This window comes from Ctenocephalides felis, unplaced genomic scaffold, assembly GCF_003426905.1.
Source record: "Ctenocephalides felis isolate EL2017-DRISC unplaced genomic scaffold, ASM342690v1 CF-g0.4_SCAFFOLD_03573, whole genome shotgun sequence".
NCBI classification, from domain to species: domain Eukaryota; kingdom Metazoa; phylum Arthropoda; class Insecta; order Siphonaptera; family Pulicidae; genus Ctenocephalides; species Ctenocephalides felis.
Window position 1 is genome coordinate 16,246,165 of NW_020539727.1, and position 15,408 is coordinate 16,261,572.

General features: G+C 29.3%; 4 protein-coding genes across 5 annotated transcripts in view; 3 read left to right on the forward strand and 1 right to left on the reverse strand.

Annotated features, from left to right (window-relative positions):
- The window catches only part of LOC113389344 (dynein heavy chain, cytoplasmic), a 125,191-nt gene that overhangs the window by 85,087 nt on the left and 24,696 nt on the right, over positions 1–15,408 (forward strand). The window lies entirely within an intron of this gene.
- LOC113389347 (rac GTPase-activating protein 1-like) overlaps positions 1–15,408 on the forward strand; it is a 29,250-nt gene that overhangs the window by 4,942 nt on the left and 8,900 nt on the right. Inside the window, exons 2-4 of the mRNA XM_026626400.1 lie at positions 12,003–12,190; positions 14,803–15,005; positions 15,102–15,270. Coding sequence (XP_026482185.1) covers positions 12,100–12,190; positions 14,803–15,005; positions 15,102–15,270 — 463 coding nt within the window. The 5' untranslated portion in view covers positions 12,003–12,099. The remainder of the gene's footprint in view (positions 1–12,002; positions 12,191–14,802; positions 15,006–15,101; positions 15,271–15,408) is intronic.
- On the forward strand, positions 2,839–6,216 carry LOC113389346. The gene has a single exon (XM_026626399.1). It carries the CDS (start codon positions 3,139–3,141, stop codon positions 6,052–6,054), a length of 2,916 nt encoding a protein of 971 aa, XP_026482184.1. The 5' UTR covers positions 2,839–3,138; the 3' UTR covers positions 6,055–6,216.
- LOC113389353 (acyl carrier protein, mitochondrial-like) lies at positions 9,963–11,749 on the reverse strand. Of its 2 annotated transcripts, none has more exons than XM_026626406.1 (4): positions 11,463–11,749; positions 11,147–11,263; positions 10,972–11,059; positions 9,963–10,166 (listed from the first exon to the last, which is right to left on the reverse strand). In XM_026626406.1, the coding sequence occupies exons 1-4, from the start codon at positions 11,610–11,612 to the stop codon at positions 10,075–10,077; spliced, it is 447 nt and encodes a 148-aa protein (XP_026482191.1). In that variant the 5' UTR covers positions 11,613–11,749; the 3' UTR covers positions 9,963–10,074. The 2 variants fall into 2 exon arrangements, with proteins under 2 accessions (XP_026482191.1, XP_026482192.1); XM_026626407.1 differs by lacking the exon at positions 11,147–11,263 and adding an exon at positions 11,294–11,404 and having other exon boundaries at positions 9,966–10,166.

Genomic DNA, 15,408 nt, shown 5'->3' on the forward strand with positions numbered 1-15,408 from the left:
CACTAAGGCAATTAGGCCATATATAATGAAGTATAAATCAATATATACATTTATATATACATTTCTCATACACACTAAGGCAATTAGGCCATATATAATGAAGTATAAATTAATATATACATTTATATATCCATTTCTCATACACACTAAGGCAATTAGGCCATATATAATGAAGTATAAATCAATATATACATTTATATATCCATTTCTCATACACACTAAGGCAATTATATATAATGTAGTATAAATCAATATATACATTTATATATTCATTTCTCATACAAACTAAGGCAATTAGGCCATATATAATAAAGTATAAATCAATATATACATTTATATATCCATTTCTCATACACACTAAGGCAATTAGGCCATATATAATGAAATATAAATCAATATATACATTTATATATCTATTTCTCATACACACTAAGGCAATTAGGCCATATATAATGAAGTATAAATCAATATATACATTTATATATCCATTTCTCATACACACTAAGGCAATTAGGCTATATATAATGAAGTAAAAATCAATATATACATTTATATATACATTTCTCATACACACTAAGGCAATTAGGCCATATATAATGAAGTATAAATCAATATATACATTTATATATCCATTTCTCATACACACTAAGGCAATTAGGCCATATATAATGAAGTATAAATCAATATATACATTTATATATCCATTTCTCATACACACTAAGGCAATTATATATAATGTAGTATAAATCAATATATACATTTATATATTCATTTCTCATACAAACTAAGGCAATTAGGCCATATATAATAAAGTATAAATCAATATATACATTATATATCCATTTCTCATACACACTAAGGCAATTAGGCCATATATAATGAAATATAAATCAATATATACATTTATATATCCATTTCTCATACACACTAAGGCAATTAGGCCATATATAATGAAGTATAAATTAATATATACATTTATATATCCATTTCTCATACACACTAAGGCAATTAGGCCATATATAATGAAATATAAATCAATATATACATTTATATATCCATTTCTCATACACACTAAGGCAATTAGGCCATATATAATGAAATATAAATCAATATATACATTTATATATCCATTTCTCATACACACTATGGCAATTAGGCCATATATAATGAAGTATAAATTAATATATACATTTATATATCCATTTCTCATACACACTAAGGCAATTAGGCCATATATAATGAAATATAAATCAATATATACATTTATATATCCATTTCTCATACACACTAAGGCAATTAGGCCATATATAATGAAGTATAAATCAATATATACATTTATATATACATTTCTCATACACACTAAGGCAATTAGGCCATATATAATGAAGTATAAATAAATATATAAGTCCGATTTCAAATTGCTGCGTAGTTCCCGAAGGACTGGAAACATTTTTGCATAGAGGCGCTGCATGCAATCGTCTTAGAAAAGTAGGAATCTTAGTGGATTCACATTGGATTCTATTATACGTTAATGGATATATAATTATAGTCGTTTTATTCAAAACCTTTACATCGGAGTGTGTAAGAGTGTACACTAGAAAATATTGTAAATTTTATTTAGTTTCACCCTATCTAACTGAAAAGGAGTGGTTTTATGTGAAATTTTTGAGTTATTTGACAAAAACCAAAAAAATGTCCCGAATTCTATTTTATTTATTACTAAAGAATGAAATATCGAATTTAAAGTCGTTTTATTCAAAACTTTTATATCGGTGTGTATGAAAGTGTTCCCTAGGAAATGTTTTAAATTTTATCTAGTTTCACTTTCTCTAATTAGAAAGGGGTGGTTCCATATGAAATTTTTGAGTTATTTGACAAAAACCAAAAAATGTCCCGAATTTTCTATTTATTGCTATCTGAAGAATGAAATATCGAATTCAAAGTCGTTTTATTCAAAACTTTTATATAGGAGTGTTTAAAAATGTTAACAATGAAACATAGTAAATTTTATCTAGTTTTACCGTATCTAACTGAAAAGGGGTAGTTCCATATGAAATTTATGAGTTTCTTGGCAAAAACCAAAAAAATGTCCCGAAATATCTATATTTATTGCAAAAGAATGAAATATCGAATTCAAAGTCGTTTTATTCAAAAGTGCGTGTTGTGTACAATTGGAATTATGTCGCAGAATTACAGAAAATATCGAAAGATGCTTGTGGGTACTTGTTTTCAAGTTTAGAAAATAGAATTAGGTAAAAAAATTATATTTTTTACTAAATAATGTATGGTTATGGTAATTGATTCGAGTTTTATGTTAAATTTGTGTTTAAATTGTATTTTTTACTATTTCATTTTTCCCGCGCGTTATTTTGAATTGTTGGCGGCCATTTTGGAGTCGTTTGTGTCATGTCATTCGTGTGTAGTTTTATTTGGTTTTATTATTATTCATTTAATTATTTAAATTACTTATTTATCTGATTATTTATTTTTTTTGTTTGTTAAATTATATATATTTTTTTATTCATTTATTAACCTTCTTGTTCATTTATTAATTCATTTTTTTCATTTATTAGCATTCTTGTTTATGTATTTATTTACTCAATTAATGTATATATTTATTTATTTCTACATTAGTTTATTTTTGTTCTTCATTCAACAATTTATTGATTTAGTAGAGTTTTATGTAAAATTTGTGTTTAAATTATATTTTTACTATTTCATTTATCCCGCGCATTATTTTGAATTGTTGGCGGCCATTTTCGAGTCGTTCGTGTGTCATGTCATTCGTGTTGTAGTTTTCTGTCAAATTCAGTCAAAATGGTCAAAATGGCTCGCAGCCGATGTATGAATTATATATTTATTTAATTTTTTATCTAAAATGTTTACAAATACGAGTAAAATTTGTGCTTGCACGAAAAGTGGCGATTTATTTTTTTACAGTGTAATTTACATTATTTTTATTCCGACCCCTTTCGCAATTAATCGGCAATGGAATGATTAAATTTCCGAGGCGAGGTGTTATGTCGACGCTCAAGCATTGTGAGCGTTATAAAAGATACATGTAAAATATAAAAGATACATGTAAAATATAGAAGTGAAAACATGTTGTGTGTTAAATAGTGTGTTTTGTTAAGTAATATGGATAAAGCACATATTTCCAATGATGCAGCGATCGTTACCACAGCCCAGGTTAAAACAGGTGGTAAGGAAAATGATTTAAATACTCAACAAAATGATACTGTGTCCAGTGTTAATAATAGTGAGATGGGCAGCGATTTAAATCTTCACATTTCGGACGATTCCAATCAGCATTCGGAAAGTTATGAGTATATTGATTATGATCCTGAGAACGCCCTGGATTTTGCAGCCACCAACGTTAGGTATTCAGAATGTGATGATAGTTTAGATTTAGAGAGTTCCGACAAAGAGCATTCTTGTGATGATAGTGAAAGCACTGAGCAAATCGAAGGCATTTCCAGTTACGAAGAACTAACCAGCCAGGATGAACTAGAAAGTGGAGGTAAATTAGCTACAATTATGAATATCGATACACAAATTCCCAAAGACTCTAGTACTACACGGGTTGTTGCTGATGTAATGTATGCACGACCTGAAACGCAGCCAAAAACTGAACACAACAGTTGGGAAAGTATCCAAGGTCAATCTAAACAACTCGTGGATACACCGAGAACGTTTAAAGCTGCTAAATGCATACAGTTCACAGATGATGCAACATCCTCGACGGACATGAAACCTTTGTTTAATGAAATGGATCATTGTGAAAGTCCAAGTACCTCTGATTCGTTTGAATCTCATTTACAAAAAGCCAAAGACAAACAGAATTGTATAGAACAAAAAATGAAGAATCTATTAAAATCTTTAATGATTTTAAACGTACGTAACATGGCTAAACATATGAGCAACGAAGTTGCCACGTTTCATGAGTACGTTTACAATGTTTACAATACTAAAAGTGAGTATAATCGTGATTATGTGCAAAACTTTCATGATTACAGCTCTATGTTGACAGAGATTCAAAATTATAACTCCAGTCAAGAAACGGCTTGGGCTAGACAGAAATATCAGAATAAGTATTTTGGTGCAGGTTCATCGGCAAATCAAGTGCATCCTAAGTGTGTGGCACAACCCCTATTTCCACCTTTAGATCCTAAAGAATCCAAAAACATAAAAGATGCTTGTTCACAGTTCAGTACGCAATTACATTTATTAGAAACCACAATGGACTCGGAGGCTACTGAGAGCAGTTCTAGTGATGAAAGTGTTTGTGGTGATTATACTAACGAATACCAGAAACATCTACCTCTTTCCAAACGTACGTCTACACAAATAAGAAAATTAGAGAACTCGTATGCATCACGAATGCGTTGGATACAACTGCATGTGTCGTTTTTGGAAGTACAAAAAAAGTATCACGATTACATACACATGGTAATACAAACTATGAAGTCAAATTTGAGGTTTATTGATAACGATACTAAGGAATCGGTTTCGGTCAACACTATATCAAATGCGTCTGAAGAGCAGAGTTTTAGTTGTGCCAGGATTAGACCGTTGGATGTACATCACTTCAAAAAACGTAAGTTGGTCCAGACGCAAAATTTGCATACGGTTTCTAAATTAGCAGCACAGACGACTTCTATCAAATGTGGTTGCCAATGGCCGTACCAGCCTTGTGCTTTGTGCACCGGACGTGTAGATCCAACAGCACCAAGACTACCAAACGATTGTCTGGATTTGCAGAATCGATTGGCGTTGTTGGATCCTGGTATGCATCCTAATTTATCAGTGTTGTCCGAGGTGCACCAGAATATACATTTTAACGCTATTATGAAAATGCCTGAGTGGCAAGCTAAAATGATTAGGTGTGGACCGAGGATTAAGACGTTGCTTGCAGCAACGTCTGCTGCTGATAGACGGATGCTGAAGGAGGAGTTGAAGCACGACAGGCCTAGGAAGTTTGTTAAAAAGTCCAACATTGCGTCTGTGAAACCGATGAAGCACGGGTTTAAAAAGCGTGGGCGTAAGCCCAGTTCGTCCAAGTCTGGTAAACGTAGGAAGATACCTGATTTGGATGACCATTGTGACTCGTCGTTGTCTACAAATATGTCGGAGGAGTCCCAGAATGTCACTTGGCCCAAAGAAACATCCAGACAAGCGCAGAGAAGCACTTCATTTGACATAGACAACATGGTGATCCCTTACGGTGTTCCTGTATCCACCAAAGTACAAGTATTACCTTATAAGGAAATTATTACACCAAAGTGGCGGGTTGTTAATTACGAACCCCTTACTGGTGATGATGTCGTTGATGCTGCAATTATGAATCATGAGAGTGCAACGGATCCAACAAAAGCCAGGAGTTGTCCGAGTGCTTTGGAAAGCGATGAAGATGTTTCAGAAGAAAATTGTTTGAAGAGACATATGCGTTGTCTGTTGGAGGAGCGCAAGAAGTTTGGTGTGTACACCAAGTTTTCCTGGACCACAAGATCCAGGGCGAATAGGCGTTTAGAAAGCAAGACCATGGATATGATGCCGGTGACTCCTCAATCTGAACACACCAGCGAAAGCGAGCTCCAGCAAGGCTTGAACGAAACCACAGAATCTCCTGAAAACACTGAAATGAACACGGACGTCATGGCCGACTACGCCCTGGACAGAATCACCAAACGCAAATCCATGCAGTACACAAATTTGTTAAACGATGGTGACACTTTCTCGGACCACAACGAGCAACCGTTCACCCCCAGACAATTTCCTCTAACCGAAGACGATTACGAAACAATGGTGTCCGTGATGCCTGCAAAACACACAGAAATCCTCAGCCTGATGCAGAGTGGCGAAGGCAATGATAGAGTCCTTCGACAATCCATAACCGAGTCTGAGAACGTGGACATGGACGTGACCAGCCCCTTCAACGAGGTCATCGTCCAGAGAGAGGGCAACATGGACGATGGTGTCCTGGAACAATTCACAATGACCGATAGTGAGGAATCCGTTACCTTAGACGATCCTGATGACCCCGAATGGGGATGACACCTAATAAGACAATAAAAGACTTATAAAAGAAATTTTTGACCTGTTAGTTTAATAAGACCTAGCTTTAAATTGTATATTTGTAATTAAGTCTGTACATAGTCTCGTGTTTAATTTTGTAAATTTTTTAATATAATTTTATGTTATAAGATTATAACGAGTAAAGAGATGTTTTCAATGTATTTTTTGTAAAGTTGTACATAAATCACATTTTAAGATTTTTGCCTTGAACTGATTTGTTTTTTTCACTTCAACAAAAAATATTGTTAACTAACTTTTATGGAAATTATTATGATGCATTGTTTGTATGTAAAAGAACATTTCAGAAATAAAAAATAGACGTAAGTTTTAAAGCCATAGCCAGACTTGTCTTATTAGAAAATGATAACAACTCCTTAATTTGGTTTTAACTTAATATCATATTCAAGTAGAATATATTTTAAAAAAACGTGAATAATAGACTATGGTTTTAACTTGATATCATATTCAAATTGGGTAAAATATGTTTGAAAAAATCCGTGGACAGTTATCCATGGTTTTAACTTGATTTCATATTCAAGTAAAATATGTTCAAACTAGTGGTGTATGGCATCGTGCCTTAAGGCAAATTGCTGGAACTTCCCGTACCGTAATGAAATATTCGAGAAATTTTATACGTTTTCAAATATATTATTACAAATACTGTAACTTTCATTATTTTTGCTATCTTGTTTGTTATATCTGAGCAAATCAAATGTAAATCATAAATAAATTCAGTTCAATCTCCAGAACATTAACAATCGTCATTTCATTTCGAATTCAATTTCAAAAAAAAAATAGTTGCCTAATTTGCACAAAAATGCAAAAGTGCTCCCGTATAGTCACTGTCTATATTTTTGCAAATAATTCTGTGCGACATTTTCACTTATACTGTGCTTAGCTTGGCGGCATTTTTACATTTTTCAATAGTTTTCACAAAATTTGAAAAGTGCTGCAGTACATAAACAATCTAAACGCACTTGGGTAAACATTTGTACCAGAGCGGCGCTTAGACTGTGCTTAGCCTGGGTAATTATTTGAATTTTTAATCCAAAATACAAAAAAAAATTTTTTTTTCGAAAGCAATTATTTTGTAAAAACAAGCAAAAAGTTCTTTGAATGATTCAAATCGGACGCTTAGTTCTCTCAAAAACTGCCATTTTTGCACATTTAGCTCTGTATCTTCAAAATTCCTGCACATGCCTTTGCCAAAATCTAATCACTACTTCACACCGCCCGAATTTAATGTTTTTTAGATCATTCAAATCAAATGCTCCGTTTTCTCAAAAACTCGATTTGTATTTTCTGCACTCTTTGCTCCGTATCTCCGTAACGGCTGGACCTGCCTTTGCCAAAAACTAATCGGCACATCTCCTTATCAGAAAGAATCGAATGTTTTCTGAATCATTCAAATCGGTTGGCCCGAGCATAATTTTTTTTGCGTTTTATGATTAACAGTTTTCTAGAAAACTCATACTCGCTCAGAGCTCATTAATTGAACAATTAATATATATATATATATATATATATATATATATATATAATAAAATTGTTTCTTGTTCTATTATTTCACCATCTGAAGAAAAACCTCTCGCTTTATATATATATATATTTATACCAAGATAAAATTATCTGTAAAACTGCTTAATTAAATTTTTATAAATGTATAACAAAAGCTTGAACACAAAACTGATCTCACTGATCCAAAATATTAATACAATCAAGAAAAGGGCTTTGCATTTTTGTGATTCTACGAATATAGCTCTTTTTCTAGTTCGGGATACTTTTCATATTAGGAGAATAAAATCTAAATAAAATTTTGCAGAAAACTGTTAATTTAGATTTTTGTAAAATATGTATATATCATATACTTATATAAGTATATGAAAGCTTTGTGTTCAAGGCCTAGTAAAACTTGTTGTAGCATGCTTGTTGTACCTTAAGGCAAATTGCTGAAACTTCCCGTACCGGTAAATTAAATTCTTTGAAAAAAATGAATATTTTTTATTTTTAAATTTTGAAAAAATCAGATTTAGAATTATAATTTCGAATTTTCTTTCGGGAAGTCAAAGAATATATCTAATAGTAAAAAATTTATTTTTAAAAATATTTGTTTAAATATCGTCCCATGACTTCTATTATATTAGTATATGAAAATTTTGTGTTCAAAACTAGTAAAACGTGTAGCTTATTTTACAAAAATGTAAATTAACAGTTTTCTGCAAGATTTTGTTCAGATTTTACTCTCCTAATATAAAAATTATATAGATTAACTAGAAAAGGAGCTATATTCGTAAAATAGCACTTTTCTTCCAACACAAGTTTTGTGTTCAAGCTTTCATGCAGCCTTTTGTTATAAATTTTATAAAAATTAATTAAGCAGTTTTACAGATATTTTATCCAGATTTTACTTTTCTAATACAAAAATTAACAGTTATATTAATTGTTCAATCAACTAGCTTTTTAAACATTTACCCAATTTGAATATGATATCAGGTTAAAACCATATTCACGATTTTTTTCAACATATTTTACTTGAATATGAAATCAAGTTAAATCTTTGATTAAATGTTAACGGATTTTTTCAAACACATTTTACCCGATTTGAATATGATATCAAGTTAAAACCATATTCACGATTTTTTTAAAACCTTTTTTATTTGAATAAAACTATCCACAGATTTTTTTAAATATATTTTACCCAATTCTTTGCATATTTATAAAGTTTATGATCTTGAAGAATATAGTTCTACGAAAAGTGGTTTAATTATATAAATTAATCAAAATTCATTTTGAATTTGAACAAGTTTGTATGACAATACCATTTATATTTGTTTAATATTTTTGCCTTAAAGCAAGATGCACAAACTTCCTAATACTTGTAAAAAGTCTGTTTTATCAAAAAAATTAAGATTTTAGACAAAAGCTACATGTTTCAACTGTTTGTTTCAAAAATAAAGCTTTCACGTTCGTTAAAAACTGTCAATGTAATTTGCAATTGATATCTCTCGAACATATTTATAATATCTGTATTTATACATTTAAATTATTACTTGTATGTTCTAAAATTGCAGCCAATTATTCTGAATTTTGATTAATTTATATAATTGAACCACTTTTCGTAGAACTGTATTCTGCAAGACCATGAACTTTATAAATATGCAAAGATTTATTAAAATAGTAAAAAAAATTAGTGGCATCGTGCCTTAAGGCAAATTGCTGGAATTTCTTGTATCGAAGTAGATCACATCATTATATTTCAAAATCAGTTTTGAAAATATGTAAATAAATTTAGCATCGTTCGGCTTGCACTTTGATGATTAATAAAACATTAAATTTGTCAAGCAGATTATTTGATATAGTTACAATATTTGATAAATTTGTATAGAACTAGGTGTAAGTACTATTTTGCATTAAGGCAAGTTGCATAAATTTATTAAATATAATAATTTTTAAGTGTAACAAGTTGCTGTAGAGCATAATGCAAGAAATTCTTGCAAAATTTGCTGAACAGTTATTTTCAAAAATATTTCACATTGAACAAAAAACAGAATTTTTCAGAAATTAAATTTGTTAAGCAGATTATTTGTTATAGTTACAATATTTGATAAATTTATATAGAACTAGGTGTGAGTGTCATTTTGCCTTAAGGCAAGTTGCATAAATATATTAATATTTAATTTATAAGTAAAAAACTGCTGTGCATGATCATGCAAGAAATTCTTGCAAATTTACTGAACACAGTTATTTTCAAAAATATTTCACATTGAACAAAAAACAGAATTTCTGTCTTTAAAGATTTTTTATAATTCAACCACTTCATTTAGAAATCTAAAAAGAGTTTTTTTTTATATTTGTATTAGAAAAAGAGCATAATTTTATATCTACTTTAATAATATATATAATGTACAAGGTTCAGACATAATCAAACTGCACATAATTTTTGTGCAGATATTGAAATTATTATTCTAAAATGTTTTACAAAGCAACCATTTATTTAGTTTATTCATAAACATCTTCTCTATCTGCTACATATCGAACAATATCTGCAGGTCGGGTCAGTTTTTCTGCATCACCATCTGGGATTTCAAAACCTGGGAAAAAAAAATTAAATAAATGGTTAATATTACGAGCTAAAACTAATATAATATTTTTATATCAATTTGAAAGCATTAGGGGACAAGGAAATATTAAACATCCATATTAAGGACCACCATATATATATATATATATATATATATATATATATATATATATATATATATATATATATAAAGCGAGAGGTTTTTCTTCAGATGGTGAAATAATATAATAAAATTGTTTCTTGGGCATCCATCCAGTAATTAAAAAACAGTTTTAATGAAAAATGTTTTTATTTAAAGAACATACGTTTCGGGTCTTGATTTGACCCATCTTCAGTGCATACAAATAAACTTTGAAAAACAACACAAAAACACAAAATTGCACGAAAAAATAAATAAAAGTGAAATAAAAAATTGATGAAACGTCGAGTTATGAAAAAATTTTTAAAAAAATTGTAAAATTAAAATGAATGATATATTTTATTATAAAAAAGCTTATTCCAAACGAACATGTTGTTAGGATGTTGTTTTTTAAAAATTTTTTCATAACTCGACGTTTCATCAATTTTTTATTTCACTTTTATTTATTTTTTCATGCAATTTTGTGTTTTTGTGTTGTTTTTCAAAGTTTATTTGTATGCACTGAAGATGGGTCAAATCAAGACCCGAAACGTATGTTCTTTAAATAAAAACATTTTTCATTAAAACTGTTTTTTAATTACTGGATGGATGCCCAAGAAACAATTTTATTATATATATATATATATATATATATATATATATATATATATATACATATATATTATTTTTATCTTACCAAACTCGTCCTCCATGGCCATAATGACTTCTACATGATCTAAGGAATCTAAACCTAAGTCGTTGATAAAATGTGACTCCAATTTCAACTGCAAAATAAATCAAAATTACTACCATGTATCAATTACTTTTCTCAATGGCAACTAGTGTACTGTATTACTGTATTATTATACTACCTTTGCTGGATCAATTTTGTCATACAGTTGCAAAACTAATGTGACCCGTTTCTTTATTAAATCGAGTGTCAAAGGTGCCCCCGCACTGTACTGTCGCACCAGTTGCCATTGAGAGCCCTACAAAAATAAAAATAAAAAAACAATTACCTTATCTGCTGTTACTTTATCATAAGCTGCACACACTTTTAAAACCCGCTCTTCGATTTGAGCCTTTGTTAATTTAGCTGCAGCAGGGGTAGAGAAATTTCTATTCGTGTTCTAATTAGGAATAAATATGTAATAGATTTAAAAAAGTGATATAAAATTCGGTACTTACTTTGATTAAATACAAGTTTGTGGAGTGGTTGGTTTGTTGAATGTGTAAGTGTCTTTGTGGAGCTACGGCTAAGGTTTTGGGGGCCTCGCGTAAGACGATTGTTGAAGTGCGGCTTAAGAGGGTTCTACAGTTTTTCAATAAAGCAGCCATTCTTGTGTGTATATAATATTTATATGCGGGTGAAATGTATTTATGCAATAATTCAATGAAATATTAAATACACATGTCAATCTTTTACATAACACAAATACTACCAAATTGTGAACTACGGCATTGAACAACTGTCAACTGACATGATAAAACTAACATGAAGTTGGTGTCAGTTCTTGACATGGCAACACCCTGAACAACGGCATATTCATATCGACCTGGCAACACCTTCACTTCGCTTTTTACATACATGAAGCAAAATAACGTTCGTTTTTATCTTTTGTGTAAAACTCTATCTTAAACTCTTATATCAAATGTTTTTTAAAGTTATCTAATAATTTATTAAAGCATGTACATAATTAATATAAATGTGAACACGTATTTATACAGGCATTAATGAATTTATTAGCGAGAGACCGTTGAGACGCTTGAGCTGAAAATAACTGTCAGTCACTATTGGAAATTTATATGTTAAAACAAATACAAAATGGATGAAGAAATGGAATTGAGCGTTTTGGCCAGTATTGATGATATAAATAGGTGCCACTATGTTTTGAGTGACGGCGTTGCTGAGCAAGGTAAATAATCATAACTTAACCAATATATCACACCCATTATAACTTATTTTACAAAACATAGAATTATCCCTGATAAGGGTGAGGTTGCTCAAGTCATTTTTATAAAGAGCAAGATTTTTATAAATTTTAACATATGATACTGTTAAATCGATTTATTTAGTTAGTAAGAAACCTTTGGCTGCAAGGAAAAAGTATAGGCGACTTTGTGAAACAGTAATTATTAACAATGAAGCTTTCTACTAATATTTTTGATTTATAAGCTTTTTAGGACATTAATATGATCCTGATATTGTATCCTTACTTACTAAAGTTTATTTATGACTTATTAACTTCCCGAAGGAGAAGTTTATGTTTTTGACAATAGTTTTGGTAGATTTGAATCCTACAATTTGTTAAGGTAAAGTAAGGTTAGTAGTTCGAACTTCAAAATTTTGCAGCTTTATTACACCTTAGTAGTACCAAGTTGATAAAGAGCGTTTTTTTTTAGATTTTTTCTAATAAATTCAAAAAGGTTTGATAATTAATTTCAAATTGGTTAAAAATAACATCTTTATCTTTATTCTGAGCCTCCTGTTGCTAAGAATTTAATAAGAAGCACATCGATTAGGAAATTAATAAAAATGAAGCTTTCTACTATTATTTTTGACACCGTTGAAAGTTTTTTATATGATCCTGATATCATTTACTTACTAAGGTTTACTCATATAACTTATTAACTTCCCGAAGGAGATGCTTATTTTTTTTTGACAATAGTTTCAGTATATTTGAATCCTACAATTTGTTAATGTAAAGTAAGGTTAGTAGTTCGAATATCAAACTTCAAAATTTTGCAGCTTCATTACACCTTAATAGTACCAAGTTGATAAAGAGCGTTTTTAATAAATTCAAAAATAATGGTTTGATGATTAATTTCAAATTGGAAAACACCAAGTGTATGTTAAGAATAATGTCTTTACCTTTATTCTAAGCCTCCGATTGCGTAGAATTTAATAAGAAGCACATCCATTAAGAAATTATTAAAAATGAAGCTTTCTACTAATATTTTTGACACCATCGCAAGCCTTTTAGGACATTCATATGATCCTGATATTATTTGCTTACTAATGTTTGTTTATACGACTTATTTGACAATAGTTTTGGTATATTTAAATCATACAATTTGCTAAGGTAAAGTAAGGTTAGTATATCAAACTTCAAAGATTTGACTGCAAGTTGAGTAAGCGAAAAGAATGTGTGACTTTGTGAAACAGACATTATTAAAAATAAAGCTTGCTACTAATACTTTTGACACCCTTGAGACATTAATATGATCTTGATATTATTTACTTACTAAGTTTTATTTATACGTTATTTGACAATAGTTTTGGTACATCCGAATCATACAATTTGTTAAGGTAAAATAAGGTTAGTATATCAGACTTTGTGAAGCAGAAATTATTAAAAATGAAGCTTTCTACTAATATTTTTGACACTGTTGAGACATTAATATGATCCTGATATTGTTTATTTACTCAGATTTATTTATATGAGTTATTTGACAATAGTTTTGGTATATTAGTAAGGTAAGGTTAGAAGTTCTAATACCGAACATCAAAATTTTGCAGCTTTATTACACCTTAATAGTACTGAGTTAATAAAGAGCGTTTTTTAGATTTTCTTAAGAAGAAATAACGGTTGCAGTTTTTTTTCTACTTGGAAAACACCAAGTGTATGTTAAAAATGTCTTTACCTTTATTCTTATTATCTGGTTGCAAAGAAAGTAAAGTAAATAAGAAGCACATCCATTGCTTTTTGAGATCACTATTTTAATTTAGGTGTTATTTACATAATTAAATTTGACTTGGTAATTAATAATTAATATTTAAGTTAAAGTCATAGATGGTGACTATACAATTTAATTGTATCACTAATACATTTTTAAAGAAAGTAGAAAAACCTTAATAAAAATAATTAAAATTTCAATAACCTACTAAAAAAAAAACAATATTCACCAAAGAATTTCTTTTAAATTAATTGCACTAAATATTACAGCATTATTTTCTTAAGCAATTTACTTTCTACTTTAATATATTATTTATTTATTTTTCTACAAACATTATCCGGTTAAATTTTGCAAATAACTAATTTTCAACCTAAATATTTATTTTTCTAGAAACATTATCTGGTCAAATTTTGCAAATAATTAATTTTCAATCTAAATATTTATTTTTCTAGAAACATTATCAGGTCAAATTTTGCAAATAATTAATTTTCAACCGAAATATTTATTTTTCTAGAAACATTTCAGGTCAAATTTAGCAAATAATTTATTTTCAACCTAAATTCATTCATTCATTCTAAATATTTATTTCTCTAGAAACATTTCAGGTCAAATTTTGCAAATAATTTATTTTCATCCTAACTATTTATTTTTCTAGGAACATTTCAGGTCAAATTTTGCAACTAATTAATTTCCAACCTAAATATTTATTTTTTTAGAAACATTATCAGATCAAATTTTGCCAATAATTAATTTCATAATCATAAACCAACTAAGAAAAGATTAAATTTTCACCAAAGATTTTTTTTCAATCTAATTTCATTCTATCATTTATTCCTTACTATTTTTTCAGAATTTCAAAGATTCATTTTATACCACGAGCAATGTCGAGTGCAGTGGATGCAGGCTGTGCAGGAAGCCCAAAATTTACAAGCCGAAGTCGAAAAAGGACATAAGTCTATTTCGATCCTGGAAAATAAATTGAGACATGCCAGAGACTTGTTGGATACTGAAAAGAAGTTGCGATTTCAAATACAAAAGGAGAAAGAGAGCTTGGTAATGGATAGTTGAAATAAAAAGATACTGCTAATATTTATAGTTTATTTTTATTACTGTTAATATTTTATGATTGTTTATTTTTATTATTTTTAGGAAAAGCAGATTTCAATAGTGCGAGAAATATTTGGCGATGAAACACAAAATATAACATTGAATAATGATACTATGAATAAGTTAGCTTTTCTTTATAATCGCAATAAGCCAAGGCCTCCGATGCACGGGAGGCTGGATAGGATTACAGAAGATGAAATGAATTATACAGGTACTAAATATATTTTGTAGTTTTTCTACTTTAATTTCTGGTAAGTTTAAACTTATTTATTTTTCTAGAAACATTAGTTTACATATAACTAATTTTAGCGTTTATTTTTATCTATAAAATATTTGTATTAAAAATACT

What these genes read in the sequence shown, in the direction of transcription:
- LOC113389346 (XM_026626399.1), top strand. Translation starts at nt 3,139, where the DNA reads ATGGATAAAGCACATATTTCCAATGATGCAGCGATCGTTACCACAGCC.
- LOC113389353 (XM_026626406.1), bottom strand. Translation starts at nt 11,612, where the DNA reads ATGGCTGCTTTATTGAAAAACTGTAGAACCCTCTTAAGCCGCACTTCA. An exon ending in CAAACTTGTATTTAATCAAA is followed by an intron (nt 11,264 to 11,462) that starts GTAAGTACCGAA and finishes TTATTTTTGTAG; the next exon opens with GGCTCTCAATGGCAACTGGT. An exon ending in GGCCATGGAGGACGAGTTTG is followed by an intron (nt 10,167 to 10,971) that starts GTAAGATAAAAA and finishes TTTTTTTCCCAG; the next exon opens with GTTTTGAAATCCCAGATGGT.